This window comes from Boleophthalmus pectinirostris, unplaced genomic scaffold (assembly GCF_026225935.1).
Source record: "Boleophthalmus pectinirostris isolate CB_2022bp ecotype Guang Dong unplaced genomic scaffold, ASM2622593v1 HiC_scaffold_14, whole genome shotgun sequence".
NCBI classification, from domain to species: Eukaryota; Metazoa; Chordata; class Actinopteri; order Gobiiformes; family Gobiidae; genus Boleophthalmus; species Boleophthalmus pectinirostris.
The window spans coordinates 5,606,708-5,633,668 of record NW_026571047.1 but is presented as its reverse complement, the minus strand read 5'-3'; the positions used below and the strand labels follow the sequence as shown (position 1 = coordinate 5,633,668).

Sequence of the window (26,961 nt, the reverse complement as noted above, 5' to 3'; positions counted from 1 at the left end):
CTGTCCCACTGGTTCTGTTTCCAAAAGTCTATTGTCCAATATGAAGAGATGAAACTGGTCCAAATCCTGGTCCAGTCTGGTCCGTGACGCGAGGTCCGGGAGCCGAGTGCACAAGATGGTTGTAAAATTAGTCTTAATCCCACTTCCCACTGAAATCTGAAAGTTACGGTCAGTCCATATCAGCACCAGGACACCAGGTAGAATTATGCCTCTGCGCGCTATGCTCAGGTCAAACTTTTACACCCGCTTCGAAGCGAGCGACTGCCCTGGCCCCGGCGGCGGCAGCGAGAGTCCCAGCGGCGACTGCCCCGAGTCCCAGCGGCGACAGTCCCGGGTCCCGGCGGCGGGTCTGTCAGGTCGGGTCTTTGATTCTGTTCTCGCCTTTTCCTGTGTGGAGCTTTAGGCTAAAGTAGCAGCTGCCGCTAATCGTGAAGCTGCTACGAGTTGACGCAGCAGGTTGACGTGACGTGACGTGAGTGACAGGACAGTTGTCCAATCACATTACACTAAATAAATAGAGACTGTGATGTGTGAAATGCGCCAAGCAAAATCATTTTAAAATAGTAAAAATAACGGCCTGTTGGGGGGTGGGGCACCAGTGGCCGCTAGGGGGGGCACGGCCCTCAAATGCCCCACCTTGCCGCCGACACAGTTAATTGTCCGTAACAACCCCAAACTTACCTGGTTTTCTTGCGCAGCTAATTAACTGACAATGTTTTCCGACTAGGCTGTTTTTAAACCTTCTTGCCTTCGTGTTGGATGTTGTTACATTCTGAACATTCTGCCATTGCCCGATGTTATTTCAAAGTCATAGCCTCACTCCATCGGTCTTTCTTTAAGTTTTAAATACCCCGAGTGGTAGTCTACGCTATAATGTCTGCGTGTTTTAAAATATATCTGATATCGAAACAAAAAAAAAAGCTTAACTAAATAAATATGGCCCTATAGCCACTTACGTGTTGGCAAACAGCTGAAATAAATTAGAAATAATAAAATAAACTGCATATAATATGTGCCTCGTAAACCTTAGGCATCAATAACCCGACACAACCTGAACCTTCAGAACATAAAAACGAGGTCAAATGGGCTAATTAAGGATATGACGTACACTTCATACTACAAGCATAAACAATGAGACTCGTCTTTTCAGATGTAGGTAACAATACTAACAATAACTTTTTTTTTTTTAGTAGTTAAACCGCCACCCGCCCGAATTTAATTAAAATATAATTTTTCGTCACGTCATCCGCCCGACCCGCGGATTAACCGCGGATACCGCGGTTGTGACCGCAATCCGCGCATCTCTATCAGGAACAGATGTGATGGCTTAGTGATCAACAAAGATCTCACGCATCCCGCTACAAAATATTTACCGTATTTTCTGCACTATTAGGCGCTCTGGATTATAAGGCGCACTGACATTGAATGGTCTATTTTCAAACTTTTTTCACAAATAAACCACACCGGACAATAAAGGAAACACAACAGTGTGATCGGTGAGTGGTTTTGTTAGTTTGTGGCGTTCATGGTGACTCTGGGCTTTGTTCAGTTGTGGTGTGTAGGGAGGGGGCCGTCTGGGACCAACGGACTGTCAGCGTGTTCACAGTGACTCAGTTGTTCAGTTGTGTCTAGGAGTGATGAGTGTGGCTGCGGGTGTTTTTCGCTGCGTTGCCGCTGTCTGCTCCGTGTGTGTTTGCGTGCGCTGCGGGTGGTGCGAGTGGATTCGTGTATAGGGCGCTCTGGATTGTGGGGCGCGCGGTTGTTTTTTGATGGGGTTGGAGGCTTAAGAGCGCGCCCTACAGCCCGGAAAATACGGTATGTGCTTCTAACCCCTTGTAGCTTTTCAGTTCTTGGTTGGTGTAGGACGATGTCGAATGAATTAAGTAGTTGCAAATATCTGGATACTGAAGGTTGGGCACAGATCGAGCGTTGATTAAAGCGCTCCATCGGAATTAGATCAGGATCTATTCCACAACCCAGGAGGATGACTTTAGCTTTATATCTTTCTAATGACGGCTGATCTAACGAGCTGGTGATTTTGGGCAGTTTTATGTTGTTTGCGCTGTAGCCATGATTATATTGTAATAAACTGAATAATCCCAGTCTTGACCTCCAGTATGGCCACCAAAACATTAAATCACGTGATGTTACACGCAAATCCTTAATATTACACTATTTTCTGATCTATGTTATAATGTTGTTTCCTCATCACAAACAGACCCGGAGTTGTGTTTTGTTTCATTCACACATGTTTAACACACAAGCCCTGCATAATATTTAAGCTGAGTTCTGAAAACACTCTGTTCCACCTTGTGATGTCATGTGAGGAAGTGCTCCACTCTGTTTTTAAACTCCATACACCTTCACTAGAATCATTTGGATGATTTCAGCCTTGGAATTGCCAATCTCAACCGAACAAAATGTAAGAGGTAGCTGTTAACTTGAAAACTACCGCTTCATGACATCAACAAGGTGGAACTGAGCATTTTGAGCTTTGGAGATGTAGACAGACGAATAATAAAGGATTACTCAAATGTATGAATGGAACAAAACACAAATCCACGTCTGTTTTTGAGCAGGAACATTTTAACATTAAAGCTCACAACAGTTGAATTTTGCATAATATTAGACTTTTAACACAAATTTGATCCTAGTATTGACAGTTATCCATATCCGTAGAAATCCATATGGGACCACTTAACGACAATGACACATCCCTGTCCCATTGTTTCTTAAGTGAAGCTGCTAGTCTCTTTAGCTCAGTCTCAGTCACGTTGATAATGACTTCACAGGCGCAGCAGGATGATTACGCGGGTGCTGACGGGGCGTTAAAGTGCATGACTCACCTCCATTATTCCATATATATTTATTTATATAGATAGATACACGTTTGCATGCACTGGGCTGTGTGAGCTCGGGGCTGATGCCACTATCGATCGCTCCCACACTCAGGAGGCATTAGCACAGGTGAATCATGAGTCTCTGGGGGGCTCGGCTCAGAGGACCTCTTCATCACAGAAATAACTATATGCAGAGGGCCAAAACTGGGGTCAGCTAAAAAACTTAGTGAAATAGTGTGGCTGGAATGAACAATGTACATAATGTCTAAAGCAGACGTGGAGAGATTTCTCATTTGTCTCCAGACGGTTAGATATTGTAACTGTAGATACTGTAGAGTACATCCACAACACTGCCGCTTGGGTCCTGACTTGAAACAAGAAGTTGGGGCATATGTGTCCTGTGCTCAGGTCTCTGCACTGCCCCTTGTGGCTCAGAAAAGAGACTTTGTTTTTATGAGCTTAATGACTGTGTATTATATATTATATATCCATTCAAATAAAAGCTAAACTAAACTACAGATATTCCGCACCAGATTAGGGCTAGATAGCTCTAAAGCTCCCAAAGCACATCTCTGACATGTTAAGGCCAAATTCTAGTTCTGCATCGACTCGATGCCCACTTACACCATCACCTTGTCGCTGTCATTTTTTGATTTATGGATCTGTGTTGAGGTCTATGCGCCATGAAGTAATTCACCATCACATCACATTCACCATGCTAGGAGGTTAGGATTTAAAACTGTGCACAAAAAAACTGTATACAAAATGAAGTGGGAAAGCGGAGTACCAGAAATGTATATAGAGCGGATGTAGAGGACCAACCACAGCTCTTATTGTCTGCATCGTTTCGGCGCATAGTTAAAAAATGTTGAAGTGCATGTTGGTCGACGCAGAAGCTCTGCAGAGGGGTTTCAAGGCGACGCAGACTGTTTGCGTCACGATGCATATTCTGTAATGATTTTGACAAGAGATTGTTGTTTACTTTGAACATGATTTTCAAAGTGTAAAGGTCGACTAAATTATAAAGTTTCATGTTGTTTATTTTTTGTCATAAAACAATTTTCATTTAGATCTGTTAATCAGTTAAACGTCCTCTATATTACATGAAATGGACTCTTGTGAGTCATGTTATAATGTTAAATTCTCAAAAATAGACCTTCATTCACCATTTGAGTAATCCTTAATTATTAGTCTGTCTACACATCTACAAACCTCAAAATGCTCTGCTCCACCTTGTGATGTCATGAAGCGGTAATTTTCAAGTTAACAGCTACTTTTTACATTTAATTCAGTATAGACTGGCAAATCTAGGGCAGAAATCATCCAAATTATTGCAGTGAAGGTTTATGGAGTTAAAAAACAGAGTGGAGCATTTCCTGTATCACCACATGACATCACAATGTGGAACAGAATGTTTTCTGATAGAGAAAGTCTAAATCTGCAGGATTTGTGTGAAACAAAACTCCAGGTCTGTTTGTGATGAGGAAACAACATTTTAACAGATCAATTATGTCCTTTACAGAATTTTGAAAATTTTGATGACCACTGCTCCGTGGGGGTTATCTGGCTTCCTCTAGATCGAATGTCAATGTGTGGAAAAACATCTCCCCCTCATATGTCTATCTCCAATATCTCCTCTTCCCTTCCATCTGCACCTCGTCATCTCCTGCCAATCCTCGACAGCTCACATATCTGTCCATCGCTTATCAGATGGTCACCTCCACTGGACCATCTCACCGCTCATCTGTACTGGGGATTTCTCTACGGGCCAGAGGCGATTCTCCTCCTCCTCCGTTCTCCAAATCAATTCCTCTTCTCTTCTTCACACCAGTCTCCTGTCTTCACCCTCCAATGTTCCTCTTTCTTCGCCTCCTTCTCCTTGGTTCCTCTCTTCAATTCTCCATTCTTCAGCTGTCAATCAAATGTGCCATATTAAGTGACGTCCCAAAGCTGAGAGGAGGCAAGGGAAGAAAACCACGGAGCAAACATGAGGGTTCAGGAGGCAGACAGCAAATAAAATAACTTTATGAGTCTCACAGTGAGTGCGTATAAATGCACATCAGTATCCTGGTTATGATCAGGTTTTTTGAGTATCCGGTTTCGTCATGGTGCATATATATGGTTTCAGTATCCCGGTTTCAATATCCCGAATAAGGCAGTACCCTGGTTATGAGAAACCGGGATACTGTAGCTGGTATATTCCAATAGTAAGCAATAACAACAACAACAGTTACAGCAACATAAAGTTGAGTGCGAATGCATCCAAAAGACAAACTCTTTTCAGTCTTTTCATCACAAAGGTAGTCAAAGTAAATAAAGTGACCAACATAAATAAAGCGACGATACATGAGTGAAATAAAGAGCTGCACTAAACCTGCACACGTTTGATCTGCACTCATATAAGCTGCACATGTATGATCCCTGAAAAGTTAAGCATGAAGCATCTCCAACGCGATATACGCACAGAACAGACTCATCATCATCATCAACATCCCTCTGTCACAGAGAGAACACCCATATTCCACTGAGTCGTGTCTTTAGTCTGACAGAAGCTGAACCGCATCAGCGCACACAGAGCACTTCAGCCCTTACGGTTTTTGCATGGCAAAAGTGAGCCATGCGGTTTTAAGTTTAAGAGAAGGCTTTGCGCAGCGGTCAGACTCCACCATCATCAATGCAAGATCTTTGTGAAAAATGAATGCAACACTGGATGGAAATAAATCTTGTGACATTGCAGAAGCTTATCGAAACAATGCCACAGCGAATGCGTGCCGTAATAAAAGTGGTGGTCCAATGAAATATTAGAATGTGTGACCTTTTTTTGGTGGCTACTTTTTTTGGGCCAGGTTGTGTAGCTCCTTAGCACTGGTTAGGAACCTCCTGAGCTTCCAATGCTAAATTTTCCTGGTTTATTAATTCAAATTTTTGCACTTGCATTTGTAAGATTGTGTCAAGAAACTGAGATACTACATTTGATTATGTACGCAGGGATATGAGTATCAGTTATCATATATCAGTTTCTCAGTTTGCATTTACACACAGTATCTCGAATACTGTCATAACCAGGATACTGATGTGCATGTAAACGTACTCAGTGAGGAGTTTGTATTTTTGCATCAACTTAAGGGTGCAATGTAGAACTTTTCTGGTGGATGGCCCGTCAAATGTTTTTCTTCATGGAGATGTTATGGCCTTGTTTGGAATGTTTCACAGTTGGTATGGTATTAAACCTATCTCTTTTCATGGAGACAAAACGAGACCAAGTAGAGGTCACAGTCAGAATGTGTTTTTCTTGGTATTTTTGAGCTATAAAACCACTTGTAATTGAATAAATGTAAAGTAGAGCTGTTTAATGTCATACTTCCTCGCCCATCTCCTGCAGAATCGAGAAGAAGAGAGGGAGGAAAGAGAAATAAGACGCCCTGCTCTCCTGATTGTCACGTAAGAGTTATAATGAGACCCGAATGATGAACAAGCACTCATCTGAGACCTGAGCACGCCATCAGCCAGTCAAAATATGTCACTGATAGAGCGGAGGTATGCCATGTTTAATGCATGGTCTCAGCCAGGCTCAGGCAGGTGAGACAAAAGCCAGTCTTCACTTCTGTACATGCCCCTGTCACATCTCTCCCGCTCCTGAATTACAAATCTACGGAGACAGATTGTCCTTGGAGATTTTCATTGTAAAGTAAACATTCTAACCACGTACAGTCAGCAGTTGTCTTTTCAAATTCTTGCCAAAAAATATGTATTCGGCTGCAAAAGTGTAAATCACAAAAAGTAAATCACATAAACAGGACAAAAGTGGGCATTTCCTGAATAGTTCTAGAATAGTCTTGGTGTATTTCAGAAGCAGTAGAAGGCCACATGGTAATATTATGACTTTTTGGATCTATTTTTTTTCTACCATGTTATAATGTTCCCTTGTCAAAAGCATGCCTGAAGAGGTTTTAGATGTCATCCATGCATGTTTGAGTATTTTAGCGATCAGTCCTGGGTAGGGGTGTGAAAAAAAATGTAAAAATATCAATATATTGTATCGTGTAATGTGATGATACAGTATTGATATTGTGGGCTGCTGTATAGATCTAGTATTTTTTGCTATATTTTACTAAATCATTTTGATACAGAGCTACAGTTTTGTTGCTTGTTCAGAGGAAGGAAACTCATTTATGCAACACATTTGTCATATTCATTGTTTTGATGATTAAAATGGGTGTGTTTCATATTAATTGCACAAGAAATGGTTTAACTAGAGGTGTAACGATATCCAAGTCTCACGATATGATAACAAAACTCTTAATATGCTACTTTTTCCTGTTAAAATGCCTTGACAAGATTTAATCCAAAGAACTAAGACTTAAAATTGCTTAGAAATGTTATGTCTTCTTGTAGTCTGCACTGAAATGGAGCAAAGGATCATGGTCTATGTAGTTCCCTCTGTCTTTTTTTCTAGCTATTGCTGCACCATAACTCTTAATTTAAGAAAGAGACTTGTAATTGGATATATTGTGATGGTCCACGATATTATTGTGAGAACTTTGATGATATCACGATATTTCTGTTATTGTTAGTGTCCTGATAAATCTCACATTTTGCAAGTAAAACAGTGTGCGGGATTTTTCTCGATGTTCTTGGGCTGCTTCCTCTCCTCCAAAGCACCCATCTCAAGGAACTGATGTGCGAAGTTCTCATTCTTTTACATCCCTAGGTTTAACAAAGACTTTTAGTATCACAGCCATAATTTTGCCTTTATTTTTTTGTAACCATATCAAATCGATTTGAAATATATATCGTACTGAATCGAAAGTGCAAAGTATCGAGATATGTATCGTATTGTGGCCAATGTATCGAGGTATGTATTGTATCGGCAACTTCTTAATGATACCCAGCCCTACTCCTGAGCACTATTTGAATCCTCATTACGGTTTACTGTAAGATTCTGTCCAAAATGTCAAATATTTATCTCGATAATAGAAATGGTTCTGTTGATGGGTTGTGGTCAAAAGTGTTAATAGTGACATTTCACCAAGCAACATTCTCATTTGTGTTTTTATAGTTGGAGAAATGCCACAGGACATTTTGGAACCCTACATGAATGACCTGCAGTCAGAATTGTTGAATAACTGCAAGTAAGTACAGAGACGTGGGTGGAGATAGGGTGTAGGTGAAAACTCAGTTTTTCATAGCACTCAATATAGGATTACACCACGGGTCTCCAGCCTTTTTCCTCTAGTGAGGTACTTTTATGAAATGAAAATGCCAGAGCGCTACTAGTTTTAACAGTCACAAGAAACTGAGCAAATATAAGAGCCACAGCCTTAGATGAGGAACAGTTCGAGGCCTATAAAACATAAACCTTTATCCATTTATTAGTGCACAAAGTTAGGCATCAAAGTTATACATGTACAACAGTCAGGGTTCCCACTCTTTTTCACTGATAAAATTTAAAAACTTTTCCATGACTTTACGGCACAATACATGTGTAGAACTGATCAGACTTTTAGGTCTAGATATGAAATGTTAACCTTTTCCACTCACTTTATGGTTTGGGATTATAGTTTTTTAAAATTTTAAATCCTGTCAGTGCATTTATTGTCGTCTCTTTTAAACAATAAGCGCAAACGTTAAGAAATAATCAGAATAGCTTAATGAGAATTTAACAGAACGCTGCAGTTGTGTGAAAGAGATGCTAAAATTCCATGACTTTTCTAAAACTTTCATTGCATTTACAAAATTCCATGCTACAGGTTGGAGACCCCTGAATTACACAAACCTGCTTGAATCAAACTTATGGCCCTCTATTCTACCTTACCATCACTGTGGCATCAAAACTGAGCTTCAAACATTAGAATTGTGACTATACTAAAAGGTGGACTGAAAAAAATAAAATAAAAAAATCAATAACCCAAACACTGCACTAAAAATTTTAAACTCAATTTCAATACTTGATACTCTATAACAATACCACAATGATAATAATAAAAAAAAAACAAAGCTCTTTATTTAGACAATAGAATGTGATCGCAACATTAAATCGTAGTACTTTCTCTTAAATTCCCATGTGGTCTTATATGTGTGTAATCCCTCAGTGGTCCAGGTAGGGTCCATAGTGGTCCATGGGTGTAAACTAGTCTCTGTATAGTAGAAGTGTGCAAAAATATCGGAATATCGATATATCACCAAGAGTATTTTTGGGTATCTTTTACTAAATTAATTTTGTTACAGAGCTATAGTTTTGTTGTTTGTTCAGAAGAAGGAAACTCATGTATGCGACACATGTGACATTTTCATTGTTCTGATGATTAAAATGTTTGTGTTTCATATGAACTTTGCACAAGAAATGGTTTAACAAAGACTTTTAGTATCACAGCTATGATTTAGCCTTTATTTGTATTGAACTATATCAAATCGATGTGAAATATATTGTATCAAGTTGAAAGTGCACTGTATCGAGATATGCATCGTATTGTGGCCTATGTATCGAGTTATGTATCGTATCGGCAACTTCTTAATGATACCCAGCCCTAATGTATAGTCTATTATATTAGTTTTGATACAGCTCAAGATCATTCTAAAGCTATTCAGGAAAAGGTTAGTTTCTGTCCTGTGAATGTAATTTTTTAGTATCGATACCTGCTCAAATGAGTATCTAGCTTCGACACTAGTTTCAGTATCAATTAGTATCTGATTTTAGATATTTCTGGCAACCCTATTAGGTACAACTGAGCTCTGTGAGGTTACAGTTCTCTTTTTCAAAACTACAATCTTCTTTTCCAAAACCATGCTATTTTATTTGATTCTATTCTATTAGGCAGTCCCAAGATGAGGCCTCTTAAAATGCATCCACTGTCTCTCCATTGTACCACGGCCAACTAAGGGCACTTCAACAATAAAAAATCTCCACTGTGCACGAAAATAGCAATGGAAGAAAGATTTGAACTTTGAAGGTCTTTGCTCACAAAAAAAAAAAGAGAGAATGAAAGAAAAACAGGTTAAAACTGGTTAGGCGTGAGAAATCAGGACTAAAGACACTGCATCTGATACAAATTAAGCATGATTTAATATGATAAAAGTCAATATTTTGGGTTGTATCTCATTGTTATTGGAACTTTTCAGCACGGCCAATTTGTGACGGATTACACAACAGCACAATTCTGAGAAGAAAAACGCCGTTCAGCTGTCAGGAAATCGTACGAGAAAGAAGGATGACTTGTGACTGACAGTTCCTAGTTGCAACGCAAAATGGTTGTTCCAGGAGGCAGATACTTCAAAATGGTTGCACTAAAGTTTTGCAAAATGAGTTCAGTTGAGTAGAGAATTCTGAAAAATAGAATTAGCTACATGTTTACGATGCATATATTATGAAGAGATTATTAGAATGAGTCTGAAAAAGATGAAACATATAGGAGACTTGCCTTTGATCCAGAATACACACTTCTCAAATACTTAGGCTACGTTCAGACTGTAGCCTGAAGAGACCCAAATCCGATTTTTTTCACCCCTATGCTCCTGTATCTGATCTTTTAATGACAGTCTGAACGACACAGATATGATTTTTTCAGATGCACCCCAGGCCACTTGGATATGTGCTCCTAAAACCGATGCATATCTGATCTTTTGCCATGTGACTTCAGTCTGAACGGCCAGGTCGCATTCATCCCACCTACACGTCGGACTCGGAGTCTCATCAATGGAAAGAAAGCGAGGTTTGCAAGTTCTTTCATATTTGGGGGGATCGCTGCATTCAGGTCAAATTGGAGGAGTCTTATCAGAACCCGGCGGTTTATTAAATGATTGCCAAAGAAATGTGCGAGCGCGGGCCTGGCTCCAGTGTCAACAAAAAATAAAGAGCATGCGACCCAAATACAAGGAGGCTAAAGATTCAAACAAACGAAGCGACTGTAGACGTGTAACCTGTCCATTTTACCAACAACTGGACCATATTTTTGGAGACAAGCCCAGCATTTGGCGACTTCCATAAATACTGAGCATGCTTACTGCGAGTGACGTCATGCTCATGTGGGACACTTTTGGGGCAATTAAAGTTCACACTGGAGATCACATACAAATCACATTGAAATGAAAATGTGAACGACCTCACAAAAAATTCAGATTTCACCAAATACTCTGAATTGAGCATTAAGCCCTGCAGTCTGAACGTAGCCTTAGATTAATTCAGATGTGTCTTTGAGTTTGATGAATATCTAGAAATATATATTGCTGCTTAGGAGGAAAAATGATAGGAACTGAAAAACATGGCACTTTTCAACAGAATCAATGAGCGAAGCACTAAACTCTGTTCATCTGAGGTGAGAGAAATGTGATTTGGTCCAAAATACCGTATTTTACAGGCTATTAGGCGCTCTGGATTATAATGCGCACTGTCATTAAATGGTCTATTTTTGAACTTTTTTCACAAATAAACCGCACCGGACATTAAAACACAACAGTTGGATGGGTCAGTGGGACTTTGTTTGTGGCGTTCACGGTCACTCTGGGCTTTGTTCAGTTGTGGCGTGTAGGGAGGGTGCTGTCTGGGACCGCTGGATTGTCGGCGTGTTCGCAGTGACTCAGTTGTTCAGTTGTGTCTCAGAGTGGCACATTGGACTCACTTTTTCAGTTTGTTCCTCTGTTCTGTTCCTCGTCGGCGTGGAGTGATGAGTGTGGCTGCGGGTGTTTTTCGCTGTGCGGCCGCTGTCTGCTCCGTGTGTGTTTGCGTGTTCTGTGGGTGGTGTGGCTTTGTAGTTTACTGAAGTCGTGCTGGGACACCCGAGTGGATTCGTGTATAGGACGCTCTGGATTGCGGGGCGCGTGGCCGTTTTTTGATGGGGTTAGAGGTTTAAGAGCACGTCTAATAGCCCAGAAAATACGGTAATGGACTCCTTTGTTTCACATGAGTCAGTAAAGTAAACAGATTTAATTAGACTTTACTCGTTTGGTGAATTTTCTGTGAAATTCGACATTGGATTACCCTCAATAGGCTCTATTCACACTTATGTCATGCTTACGATTAAAACTTCCAAAACTGGACTTGCCGACCGACTGTGATCAAACCCACTGAGGTAAATGTGATCAGTGGTAAAATAAAGACTGTATACGTATGTGCTGTTTGGAATCATCTCTTCTAATCGCATGTACAGTACAAAGTGCGCTGTGTGTCAGTGGGGATATGATGAAAACTAAGGTATGGTTGTAAATGTCGATTCGCTGAACATAACAGAATGCTACAATGATTTATATAATTTAGATGAAGAAAACTAGGGACATTTTCTAATTTTTCCTAAATTTTGTCAGACTTACTAAGGCAAACAGAGCTTCCAAACGTCTTTCCGGTTTGTGACGTAAGCGTGAATAGAACCTACAGTCTCCTTTATGGGAAAATTCTTGTTGGATAAGAAATTGTTACGGACCCAGACCTTCCGTTCTAATTTGTTTTGTGTGCTTTAAATTATTTTGCTGGCTGTCCTGATTCCTGCTGTGGGAGCCCTGGTTCATGATTGGTGGAGCACTTCTACACTTGGCCAATCCTGCTTCACCTCCAGCTTCCTCCTCCTATTTAAGGAGATTGCAGCACCTGTTCGGGGCTGTATGCCATTTTGCATTTGTGTGTGTCTCTTTCGGGTCAGTCACTCGTTTGTACTTGTACGTGTCAGACTTTCTGTTATGTTGAGACACTAGTTTAGTTCTGTTTTGTGCCTTTTTAAATTTGTCACTTGATTCTGTTTGCGGGTTTATGTGGTTTTACTTTGGGGAACTGTTTTGTGTGTGTCCTGTTAGGATAAATAACTAGGCTTAGGTTGTGTACAACTACTACTATGATGTAACTGATGTGCTGCTATACAGTTATTGATGTACTTCTATATTTTATTATTGTACTATTAGAATTCTCTATACAATGACCCAGAAAACAGGGACTAGATCACGGCTGAGGGATGCAGAGATAGTTTCAGTTCATGTACAAGATATTGTATTTCTATCTATATGTCTAATCAATTAACTAAATAGGGCAAGGACTTATTGATAGGGATATGCTGACTCACGACTGTCCACCCTGATCACACCAGCAAGACTCCTGTAAGGGGAGTGAGATGAATCTGGGGGATCCTTGTCACAATCTGATAAGATAATGCAACATGCCAAGAGGCCTGGCTGGTCTGTGCACCAACGAAGAGGCACTAAGTATAAACCACGGTCGCCTCTCACTATAGTTTGTGTATGAAAAGCATTGTATAGACGTAAATATTCAGTCTCTGCATGGGAATGTCAGCACAGACTCCTTGTACAAGTATGACTTTGGAATAAGTAAATTATCTGGACTTTATTTCTGTTTCAAGCGTAATTTTTTGTCTAAGCAAAAACTAACAAACACATGAGGAAAAGGGTTATTTTCCTCAACAGTCCCTTAGTTTAACCACTCATTTTTTGATCCATTTTGCAGCACAAAACTCATGATAATCTTGTTTTGTTTCTTAGATTTGGATATTTTCTGTATATATTTTAATCTGTTTTGTTAATGTGCCTTTTACATCCCTGTTAATTAAACATGATTTAATTTATTCCATTCTCCATCTTATTTTTTTGTTACTTCCCTCACCCCAACGAGCTGGGTCATAACACAATAAACACAAAACACAACACAACAGGACAACAGACAGTACAGTCACTCCACACCCACACACAACTTTAATCCTATAGCGGCAGTTACCATCCATACATCGCACCGCACTGTTGTTGTCCCTGAAACATATAACACTCTAAAAAGTCAAATATAATCAAATCTCTAAGTGGCTGCCTTATTGACTCAAGCTATGTACATATATCTTTAAATTGTGTGCGAAAAACAATGAGTACAGTTCTACTAAATATCGAGCATACATAGTACTGGGAAATGAAAAGTCATTCCAAGAATAAAATGGACCTTCCAACACATTACAAAGCTCTGGAGCATTATCAAACAGCCTAATAGAGAAAAACAACTAAAAATGTTTTGATGGAGGTGTTTTAATGAAATGTGACAAATACAAGAACAGCCCAATTTTCCTCCATGATCTCACCCAACTTCGCACCAAATGTTTTTATCCTCTGAAGGACAAGATTCAGATTGAAAATAAACAGCGAATATAAAGCTTAAGGCTAAACCGTGTGATTTTTTTGACAAGCATTGCCAGCGTTAAGACTTCCATCCAGAAAAATTGACAATAAGACTAAAATATGAGCTGACTAACCAAGAAGAAGTTCAGAAGAATCACAGTTCAGAACATGTTTGTACAGATTTAATAGCAGTTTAATATGACATAAAACCAGATATTTTCTTTTTTGTGATGGAAATGAAGTTACTTAAAATACTGCAACCTGTATAATGATTTATAATTCAAATTAGAGCCTGACCAATATATGTCAACATGCCGGATGCTCTTTTTGACCATAGTGACGTTACTGGACCTACACTGATATGTAAATGATCTGTGAATAAATGTGTGAATGGTCCACATTTATGTATATAAGTATGTAAAATCCCTCACTTGTCAAGGTAGAATCTAGCCTGATTCATCACCCGGTTTCACTTCATGGAAACCGTCTGACCTTTCAGCATTAGGATTTGTTCGCTCAACGGTAGGCGGGTACTTTACTTATTTAACCAATCGCTGCTATTTGGTCGTGACGTATGTAATGCGCCGCTAAAGGGGCTAACTGGTATATTAAGCTTTTCCCAAATCCTGTAGGAAGAAGGACAATAATGTATTTCCCCTTCACTAAACATTCTCTTTGTTCTGGCTTTAAATCCTCGATCTCGGGAATCATTGCCAATACAGAATGTCTGTCTTTGTTTACATCCATCTCGACCACTTTGTTTACAGTTGTGCTGTTCCACAAAAGGGACCCAGACAGGCGCTTGAGTTTGACGTTATTGCTTCACAGCTCTTCACTGATTGGCTGGTGCACGGGCTACAACTTCCGGGGTTCTTGCAAACCGTCTAGTGTATTCTGATTCCTGACCTAGTCACTGGAGAGAGGCACTAGGTGGTGCCCCCTGGCTAGGTAGAATCCATGTCAAAGGAGAAATTTAATTTGTCAACTGGATAGAAGTTTTTTGGGGGTCTTTTTGGAGGGCTCAGATATCATCTGTCTCCTATTTACAACTCCATCCTCAGGCCTAAATCAAAACAAAGCAAACAATATGGATATCCAGGTCAGGCCCAGAGGTGTGAAAGCACCCATCAGGGGCCTGAATGATTCTGCTAATATGATTCCCTGGCTGGGTCTATTGAACTGCACTAACAAACAGAAACTGTCATCAAGTAGATGTGTTAGTTTCAGAGTAGTTTCATTGTAGTTAGCCCCTCTTTCAGGCAGATATAAGGCAGTGTCCACCAGCGTCTGACCAGAACTGAAGAAGCAGCTTGCATGAGCTGCAAAATGTAATCAATCAAAAAACTTTTGTCCAGTTGACAAATTGAATTTCTCCTCTGTCATTTATGTATATAATTAATTACAGCAGTGTGCACACATTTAGGCTAACTGCTAAAAGGTAGGCAGTAGTTTACTTATTTTTTTACTGGCTAGAATGTCATGCAAAAATGCAAAAATGCCATTAAGGTTAATACGCAGTTGAAGATTTACAGTCTATTATTTTTGCATCACTAAATATATGGGCTGTTATAGCGGCAATAACCTCCAAAGCCCCTTTTATCAGTATCATAACGGATCCAAAAAAATCCATATCAGTCAGGCCCTAATACAAATATATCAAGCATTTAAAGTTCAGCACATTTTTTCCTCACCAGATTCGAACCTGAGTGAATTCTCATTTCCCGTGGCGACAGTGAGCTCTATAGGAAATACATTTCGTTTTTCTGATCCTTCTTCAGTGCACTGGGGACTATTAAAATGCCAGACGCGGTTTCTGCTTCTGCTTGCGGTAAACGGCCTGTAGCCAAATATATTTTGTCTCGATTAAGTACAAATATAACACTCTGGTCTCTGAAAGTTTTGAAAACTGTTGATGCATTCAGTATTCAGTATTATTCATCATGGTGAATAATTAGGATGTTTGGAATGCAAACAATTTTTAATGAATTAGTGCTGTTTTTCAAAAAATATCAGAAAATAGCGTAATGTTTTCTGATATTGTTTTCTCAGTCAGAAGAATGACTGAGGAAACAGTATTGTTTATTAAAATGATACTGTTTGCTCAGAGTTCTCTCAAACTGAAAAAACTCTCACTAAAATCATTTGGATAATTTCAGCCCTGGAATTAATCATCTCTGCTGAGGTAAAACTTGAAAACAACCACTTTGTGACATCACAAGGTGGAACAAAGCCTTTTGAGCTTTTGGAGATGTAGACATACAATAATACAGATACAGATAATAAAGTGTTACTCATACACACTGTTGGACAAGTTACTCCAAAACTGTAATGTGTTATTTATGACTTGTTACTGTCATTTCAAAGTCATTTGTTACATTACAATATTATTGCATTTAAAATATAAAACATTACACGACTATTACAGCACTTTTAAATTACTCTCAACAAAATAACTGTCACTGATTGTCAAATAACAATCAGCGAGCGAAGATGCTGAACTTTTGCGACGTATATGGACAGAACCAGAACTGAACCAGGACAAAACCAAGTCTAAAGCAGGACTAAACCAGGACTAAACAAGGTCTAAACCAGGACTAAACCAGGACTAAACAAGGTCTAAACCAGGCCTAAACCAGGACTAAACAAGGTCTAAACCAGGACTAAACCAGGACTAAACCAGGACCAAGCAAGGTTTAAACCAGGTGTAAACCAGGACTAAACCAGGACTAAACCAGGACTAAACCAGAACTAAACCATAACTGAACCAGGACTAAGACTTAAGACCTAAGCAGGGTATCCACAAAGCTGCGTCAGCTGCTCTTTGCCCTGTGGAGCGTGGAGTTCTGCGTCGGTTCTTTCACCTGCAGTTACTCGACACTCTACTTGGGCGCACCTCTAGGCCCGTCCCGACACTTGGAACCGTAACAACGACATTTCACCTCTGCTGATATCGCTGTGATTTTAGCAAATTTGTATGAAGAAAAACAAAAAACCCACCACGTGTACCATTTGTACAGAGTAAAATATTACCTTTTTTCCCTGTAATGTCTTACATTACTACGTTACAGCGAAAAGCAATGGCTTACAGTAATTTGTTACTTTTTTAACATGTTACTCCCAACACTGCTCATGTATGTGTGAATGAAACAACATTATAATTGCTTGAAGCTTACAAGAGTCAATTTTGCTTATCATAGGACCTTTAAAAACAAAATGTAGAATAATGATATGTACAAGCTATAGTTTAATAACAAATACCAAAAAAGCATATGTTTTCTTTACATAAACTAAATTAAGTAAGAAGTGGTTTCCAACTTGTATTTATAAACTCTTCACTATCAGCATTAGTTTCCTCTAAAAAAGCAGCACATTTATTTTAGGGATGCACCAATCCAATACTGGCATCGGATATCAGCACTGATAACGAAAAGGCCGGATTGAACATTGGCTTCCAAATATCGGTTCAGTCGATATCCTAGTTGGGCAAATAAATTAAAGTAATGAGTAGGGGTGTGCAAAAATATTGAAATATCGATTTATCCTATCATTTAATGTGATGATACAATATTGATATCGTGGGGTGCTGTATCGATATATCGCCAATTTTAATTTTTGGTGCATTTTACTAACTTATTTTGTTACAGTGCTACAGTTTTGTTGGTTGTTTAGAGGAAGGAAACTTGTTTATCCAACACATTTGACATTTTCACTGTTTAGATGAGTAAAATGGACATTTTTCAAATTAACTTTGCACAAGAAATGGTTTAACAAAGACTTTTAGTATCACAGCCATGATTTAGCCTTTATTTTTTATTGAAACTGTATTGAATCATTTTGAAATATATCGTATCGAATAAAAAGTGCACTGTATCAAGATATGTATTGCATTGTGGCCTATATATCGAGGTATGTATCGACAACTTCTTAATGACACCCAGCCCTAGTGATAAGAGTATTTACTAAAGATGTAACGATATCCAAATCTCACAGTATGATATTAAGTGCGATATTTTGGAGGGACTGATATAATTGCAGATGGGACACTTTTTTGCTTTTAAAATACCTTGACAAGATTTTGGTGTGAATTATTTCCGTCATAATCCCAAGAATTCAAGTAAAAAACATATTTCTTCATGTTGTCTGCTCTGAAATGAATCATGGGATATGTAGTTCCTGATGTTTATAAGCTGTTGCTACTATAAAACAAGGCATTTCAGCAAAGAAAATTGTAATTTGAGTTATTATGACAGCCGACAATATTATTGTGAGACTTTTGACAATACGATACCACGATATTTCAGTTATTGTTACATCCCTGGTGTTTACTGGTCGTAGTCTGCCCAGAAAGTCTCATAATGTTTGATCTTTGATCTTGTATTCCTACAAATTTGTTCTGTAGTTATAACATCTCGATAACATTTGGATCAGTTGTGTCTTATTTTATTTTTGTTTTAAGGAGATAAATGCTGGTTTTCAGTCTCTGCACTGAAGTAACAAAGCATGGTTTTAACAATTTCGATGGAAAATATAAATAGCAGCTCTCTGAAAAGCAAACTCCAGTGAATTCATTTTAAATCTCATTCTTCCTGCGTCATCCAGCGTGCTTGTGCACTTATGAGAATTACCTTTACCACCACGCAGCCCCTGACCTCCTCCTAAGCATTTATCTCGCATCTCTAAGTGTTCTAATAGGCTTACCCTGAGCACGGCGGGCTTTAGCGGGGGTTATTAGCTTGGATTACGTGTGTTTGTTATGAGGCGTGAGTACCTGCCCGTGGTTCCACTGTGCGGTTGCCGTCTTGATCCATGAAGATGAACCTGCCTCCGGTGAAGTCACTGCCGTAGTCGGCCAGGTAGAGCAGGGACGTGTAGTCGAAAGAGCCGTACGTCACCTGGAGGCAGAGTTGAACAGTTATTTCAAATTGTACACAAAGATACGTGTGATGAATACAATGGACAGACTTTGGCATTTGGAAGAGTATGAGCATAGACTGTATAAAGAAGTGGGCTAAGGGAGTGTGGCGTCACTATAGCTCCAGTGAAATGAAGCTCACCAAGGCAGGACGTTGAAGGTGTGAATTATGAATGGGAATTTATTTCTGGACAAAACAGCGAAATAAAAACATGAGGATCATGTAGAGTGGGTTAGTACAAACATTTTAAGACCAAAATGATGAGGATCAAAGCAGCAGTTACAGAAGGAGGGGCGAGAGTTTTTCAATATGACGTCAATTAGAACCAGAACTGATTGAGCCAGAAGACTGCCCCATGCACACTTCCTATGTGGAAAGCTGTGGTTTGGTTTGTGGGAAACACTGTAAGCTTCTTTTGAGTTAAATCATCCCTTTTTTTTGTTAAGCGTTATAAAATACACAACTGCACATATACTGTCTTAATCCATGTATCAGTCATTCATCCATTTTTCAATATAAAACCAAAAATAAGAAAACAAAAAAAACAAAAAACTATTTTCTTTATTATTTTTCTCCAAAAACAAAATGAAAAAATGGATAACGATTCGTTTTTTCATTTTTAGATTTTGCATTTAAATGAATGATAGAAAAAAGGGATAATGGACGTTTTCTCGTTTTCGTGACTTAAACTGCAATGCCGGACTGAACCAGGACTGAAACAGGTCTAAACCAGTCTCAGTCCTGGTCTGAGTCCTTGTCCGGTCTCAATCCTAAACCAGAACTGAATCGGTACTGTCAGGACTGGTTCAGACGTGTGCCCGCGTAGACTGTTCGGTGATCAGGAACCAGGGACCAGACTGGGACCAGACCGGGACTGAGGCCAGGACTGAGACCTGGTTCAGTCCTGGTTCAGTCCCGGTTCAGTCCCGGTTCAGTCCGTATATGGCGCAAAAGACCGGCATTGCAGTTTAAGTCATAGAAACAGGAAACGGCCGTTCTGTTCCTTTTTTGCATTATTCATTTAAACACAAAACTGAAAAATGAAAAATCTAATTGTTTTTTCATTTTGGTTTTGGAGACAAATAATGAAGAAAACAGTTGTTTTTTCATTTTCTTATTTTTGGTTTTACTTTGAAAAATGAATGAATAAATGATATATGGATTCGTCTCAACATGGTATTTATGATTATGGTTATTCTATCATATCATTATCAGGTATAATGGAAATTTTGTACCATTGCTTATAATCCACAGCCACATCCTCCATACCAGAGTCCAGACATTAGATCATTAATCATAGTAGTTACGTCCAGAATGTACTTCTGAAGACCACAACTGGCAACACTCAAATGTTTTATTATTTTTGTACTGTTATGGTAATTATCATTTTTTGTAACTGGTTTCATATTGATTCTAGTCATATGAAATGCACTGAACATGGAAATCCAAAACTGAAATATGTAATAGAGCCTACATTTATGATTATTATTTAGTAATAATTATGATTTTCTCACCATTCATGTAAACTTACAACTTTATGCTGCCTTTGAAAGGAAACTACAGCTATTTGCACGTTAAAAAATGTCTGTTCTTGAGCATAGACCTGCATTAAACACAGAAGCACTGAATCGTGATAAAACGATAGTGGAAAAATATCAGATTGTTGCAGAGATCAGTTCACAATTTTAATTTCATTTGGCGCCACCTAGTGCCTCTGGTCAATTTCATTTCTCTCCAGTGACTAGGTCAGGTCAAGAGCCATATATTCTGTGTTGGCAACGATTTCCAAGATCGAGGATTTAAAGCTGGAACAAATACAATGTTTGGTGTATTTTATCAAGGGGAAAGACGTTATTGTCCTTCTTCCTACGGGATTTGGGAAAAGCTTAATATACCAGTTAGCCCTGTTAGTGGTGCATTACATATGTCACGACCAAATAGCAGCGATTGGTTAAATAAAAAAAGTGCCCACCTACCAACGAGCGAACGAATTCTAATGCTGCGACGGTTTCCACGAAGTGAAACCAGCTCACAAATCAGGCATTCGTAGTTTTTGTTCATGAAATCTCGGTGGAGGTAGCCATAGCAAAGGCAAAAGCATTCTTCAGTTCTACTCTGAATCTACTTGATGACAGTTTCTGTTTGTTAGTGCAGTTCAATAGACCCAGCCAAGGAATCATATTAGCAGAATCATTCAGGCCCCTGATGGGTGCTTTCACACCTCTGGGCCTGACCTGGATATCCATATTGTTTGCTTTGTTTTGATTTAGGCCTGAGGATGGAGTTGTAAATAGGAGACAGATGATATCTGAGCCCTCCAAAAAGACCCCCAAAAAACTTCTATCCAGTTGACAAATTAAATTTCTCCTTTGGCATGGATTCTACCTAGCCAGGGGGCACCACCTAGTGCCTCTCTCCAGTGACTAGGTCAGGAATCAGAATACACTAGACGGTTTGCAAGAACCCCGGAAGTTGTAGCCCGTGCACCAGCCAATCAGTGAAGAGCTGTGAAGCAATAACGTCAAACTCAAGTGCCTGTCTGGGTCCCTTTTGTGGAACAGCACAACTGTAAACAAAGTGGTCGAGATGGATGTAAACAAAGACAGACATTCTGTATTGGCAATGATTCCCGAGATCGAGGATTTAAAGCCAGAACAAAGAGAATGTTTAGTGAAGGGGAAAGACGTTATTGTCCTTCTTCCTACGGGATTTGGGAAAAGCTTAATATACCAGTTAGCCCTGTTAGTGGTGCATTACATACGTCACGACCAAATAGCAGCGATTGGTTAAATAAAAAAAGTGCCCACCTACCGACGAGCGAACGAATTCTAATGCTGCGACGGTTTCCACGAAGTGAAAGCAGCTCACAAATCAGGCATTTGTAGTTTTTGTTCATGAAATCTCGGTGGAGGTAGCCATAGCAAAGGCAAAAGCATTCTTCATTAAGAACTGAAGACGCAGCTATTCAGTAAAAAAAAAAAAAAAAAAAAGTCCAGTTGACAGAACAGAATTTCTCCTTTGCTTTTATTGTTTTTGTTAATATATATTTTGTTATATTTTTCCTATAAATGCTATATTAACCAAAAACAACGTAACATATTAAAATGTTTTATATTCGCTGCTCTCCGCGTTATGTCCCACTCCCCTTCAGAGCACTATCGCAACACAATCAGCATGCATCCCATTAATAAGACTAACTGCTGCGTACAGTTTTGTATCATGTTTTTGCATATTTATGGAGAATTGTCGTATGGCGATACAGGTGATGTAAGCTTGTGGGCGGAGCTTTGTACAGAATCTTACTGCTAATAAAAGGAGGGTTCAAATAGCGTGAGGGAGATCACTAAAATAGTCAAACATGCATCTATAACATCTTTAGGCGTGTTTTTGATAATGGAACGGACTTTAACAACGTATAGTACAACAAAAGAATAAAGCAACTAAACTGGTGTAAATATTTCAGGAGTTGTGCCACACTTTTTCACCAACTAGTATGATCCAATATTAAAAACTCAACTTTTATCTCTTATGTATTTTACAGGCTGCTCTAGAGTAAAATGCCAGGAATATTGTGCGGATACTTTTCACAGTGGTCCAATAAGAGAAGCACTGAGCCCTGTAAGCACTGAGACACAGAAGAATTATGATAGCATTACAAAGAGGAGCTGGCGGGAGTCTAGTGCTCTGACAGCCCCACAGTAACACACCGCCAGCTGATCCGCTTTCAAAAGAATGACAAATTCAGGTCTGATACGGAACACTTGCCAAATTGTTGTTTAATGATGCCTTCAAAGCCTGTTGCGCTATCTGAATTTTTCATAACTCCGCACTCAATATTTCACAAGTCCGACTGGCTCCTTCCAACTAAATATAACTGACGGCGCGCATTTTGTCAAAGTTCAACTGATAATGACTTTTCCGATGATGTAAGCGTACAAAACAGATATGTGGGTTTTGAAATGACAGCGTTTTGTTTGACATGGCCTTTTCTCTGACAGTCTCTTCGCAAAACTATTTTTCATCGGAGATACAGCGATGATTATGCGACGCCTGCGGGAATTATGGGTCACAAAAATGTTCCAAGGATGAAAAACAAAAACAACTCAGTACAGCTATTTGACTTTTTTTTAAAATGAGTAAAATTAAACAAATTATTTCTTTCAAGTTATTTTGTGGTGGATTGATAAGAACTTTGGAGCCTTGGAGATTTAAAGAAGACATATTGTGCTTGTGTCTGGTTTATTGTTATAATTTATGGCATCCGTGGTTCATTGTGTTAAAATTTACACATTTTAAATCACAAAATTGATCTAAAATGACATAATGAAAGAAACAAGTGCACACTTCCTAGTAAAAAAAAAAACTGTGGTACTCAATGGGAGCTGGCATTGCCATAAACTTCATACGCCAGGGTTCCTACTCTTTTTCGCTGACAAAATTTCAACACTTTTCCATGAGTTTTTCATGACCTTAAGTGAATTTTCCATGACTTTCCACTCACCAAATGCTTTGGGATTATAGTTTTTTAACATTCAAAAAGGCACAAATGTTCAGAAATAATCATAATAGCTTAATGATAACAGAACACTGTAGTTGCATGAAAGAGATACAAAAAGAGATACGAAAATTCCATGATTTTTTCAGTTTCCATGACTTTTCCAGGATTTCCATGACTGTGGGAACCCTGGAAAGCAAAATAAAAGCACTGTGTATCTCTCAACATGTACTATAGATAGCTATAGATCACACTAGTAAGCAGGAGATTTTCTTTTTTTTTTTTTTTTTTCATTTGTACCAAAATAACAACACAACACTGCCGAATGCTATGTGTATCAATAATTAAGAAAAGAAAATGAAGAATGAAGGAAGTACATGCAAAGATGCTCAAACATGCAGACAACACTGTAAATACGACTATAACAAGGTCTCCAACCTTTTTTTTCTAATGAGCTACTTTACAAAAAAATAAAAAATGAGAACTACCAATTTCAGCAGTCGCAAAGAAACTGAGTAAATATAAGAGCCACAGCTAGCATTAGATGGGGAACAGTTAGATGCAGATGCTTATAAAACATAAACCAATATCCATTTATCGGTGCACCAAGTTAGGCATCAAAATGATACATCTGCAATGGTAATTAATCAAATTTTATTTATTATCCACAATATGTAGAATTAAAAAATCCCTTGGCGAGCTACCTGGAAGGGGGTGGAGAGCTACAGGTTGGAGACGTCTGGACTATAACATGGTCAATTTTCTATAATAAGTTTGCTTTTCAGGACAACAGTAGCTCAGTTGGTAAGGGACCACTGACCACAGGGTTGGCGGTTCAAATCATAAAATCATAATTTAAAAGATTATTGGTTGAGGGTCAGATCTACTGACCCACAGGTTGGTGGTGTGATTCCAGCTCTCACAGATGAATGTTGTCGTTGTGTCCTTGGGTAAGACACTTAACCCACCTCGCCCCTAGGTTATGCGTACCCTGGTGTGTGAATGTGTGTGTGAATGGGTGAGTGGTTCCTTGTTGTAAAGCGCTTTGAGTCTTGAAGATGGAAAAGTGCTGTATAAAAATATGACCAAAAATGTGACCATTTACTTCCAAATTAATATGAAAAATTACATATTCTTATGGCACATTACCATTAGCTACCCAAACAAATGCAGTTATATGTTCTCTTTATGGGATTTGTATTGCTGAATAAATTTAAACATTTTCGATAAAACCATGCCTCCATTATGTTGGAGAAATTGTGGCATGGTGGCGGATCACATATCTTCTGGGATTGCCCAGTTCTTAGTAATTATTGGCAGGACATTAAAATAGAAATAGAAAAGATACTGTCTTGTGAACTCCCTATGGATCCGCTGATATATATATTAGGAGCATTGTCAGATAATGTATGTGTAAAAGATCAACAGTATGTTCTTTGTATTCTTTTGATGATTGCACAAAAATAACTGGAGGAATCACTCCCCTCCAATGAGGAAAGAATGGACACAGAGACTAAAACAAATCTATATCATGGAAGAGTTAACAGCCAAACTTCAGATGAAAATGGACATATTCTTAGAACGATGGATTCCGGTGACTATGTACCTGAATAATAACTAATATAATAACCCTTTGTCAAGGATTGTTCTAAATGTTTATCTGCATTGCTGATCTTAATCAGCTAAAGTAAAAAAAATATATATATATAAACATTTTTTAATTTTTTATAAACATTTTGGATTTAGTGAGTGCACTTCTCCACAGAAGTGACTTGTAACTGGGCTTATAGTGGCGTGACCTGTTTATTTCCATGGTGATAGATCATTGGTGATAAATGGAGACCAATGGCAGAGCCTCCCCCAGAAATATTGATACAATTTCACCAGTGTGATCCTTAGTTTTTTTAAATTACAAGATTACTATAGAGCATTTGTAGTATTTAAAGACACTGGATGTGATTTTTACTGTCTTAAAAGTTGTATGGAGGATTTTTTTAGTTTCAAATTGTCAATGAAAGTTCAAAATAGCATGACAGAGATGCAGCAGCCTTGTAATTATGATCCATTATCTGTGGACATGGTAGGGCCAAATAAACATTACTGGTAAATACAAACATGCACATCCAACAAAAATTGCGACTGCGTGCTGGGTCTAAAGACAAAAATTGTGCAATAGAAGAAAGAGATCCGCATTGCAGTTCTTTGAAGCTCCCAGATTTTTATTTCAGTGACACCACAATGTGACACCCCCCCCACATGTTTCTAGTGTAACTGACTTGGTGGTGCGCTGGTTTACGTATGTCTCTGACGCATTCCACATAGGTAAGATGCTGTTTACTCGACCAACGCAGCGGTTTTTAGCGACTTTTTCAAACTGCAGCTTCCTCGCAGTTAACACAAAGTTTGTTGCAATGGGAGACAAGAATCTACGATCAGTTAGCCACAAAAGAGAGTCTGTTTTTGAAAGAAGACGAGAAGAGGAAAAGGACCAAAAGGTGATTCTTGGAGATTCCTTCCAGCGATGGTGCTCACTGAAGCGGATCTAAAGACTGATGCGCTGGTCGCTAAATTAATTCTGGACAGGTCTCTTTAGCAGCAATTCTGTACGTGCACCGACTGTAAACAAGCATGATTTCTAGCATAAGGAGGAGGCGGGAAGAGGCGTTTCTACTTAGGGAGCTGTGGAGGAGGGGGGTGGACAAACAGTCACTGTATTTCTCTTTCCTTGGAAAATCATCTACAGTGTTTCCCAAACTTTTCTGGGAGCCCATATTTTAAAAGTCACAAGCCTTCGCAACCCTCAATCAACAGACAATATTCGTAAATCACAAAATAAAGGTGGATTTGACCATTATTGAACATTAATGAGGACATTTTATTGTTGACTGCGTGATTGTATCTCTCTGAACTCAGTAATTGAACCAGCCATAAAAGGTATCCATAAGTATCCTGAAGAGCACTGACCTTTGCTGATTTATCACCCTTCTTTTTGGACAACCAAGCAAGTATTTCTCAACTTTAGGTCCAGAAGTTCAGGGCAGGCAGAGAGGATTCGCTGACTCACTAGCGCTCTCATGTGTCAGAACTAGGGTTGGGTATCATTAAGAATTTGCCGATACGATACATACCTCGACACATAGGCCACGATACGTTACATATCTCGATACGGTGCACTTTCAATTCAATACGATATATTTCAAATCGTTTCAATGCGGTTCAATAAAAAATAATGGCTAAATCATGTCTGTGATGCTAAAAGTCTTTGTTAAACTTGTGCAAAGTGAAAAAGAAACACAAACATTTTAATCATCAAAACAGTGAAAATGTCAAATGTGCATAAATGAGTTTCCTTCCTCTAATCCAGGAATGTCCAAACTATGGCCCGGGGGCCAAATGCGGCCTTCAGACAAGTTTTTCTGGGCTCTCAGACTTCCAGGTGAATTGGCCCAAATTAAATTGCATCAATTGAAAAATAGATTAGAACTTGCAGTAAAAAATTACCTTGATTAAGCTAATATTTCATATTTAGTGTGCTGTTTTAAGGATCTTAGCATGAATAAAGACTGATGCCTCATTCTAACATGTTAAACATGTTAAACATGCACATATTTCAATTATT

At 38.9% G+C, this 26,961-nt stretch overlaps 1 protein-coding gene across 1 annotated transcript in view; it reads right to left on the bottom strand.

The window, feature by feature from the left end:
* uts2r2 (urotensin-2 receptor 2) overlaps positions 1-26,961 on the bottom strand; it is a 124,052-nt gene that overhangs the window by 22,917 nt on the left and 74,174 nt on the right. The window contains exon 8 of the mRNA XM_020919249.2: positions 18,703-18,826. Within this exon, the coding sequence (XP_020774908.1) occupies positions 18,703-18,826 (124 nt within the window). The remainder of the gene's footprint in view (positions 1-18,702; positions 18,827-26,961) is intronic.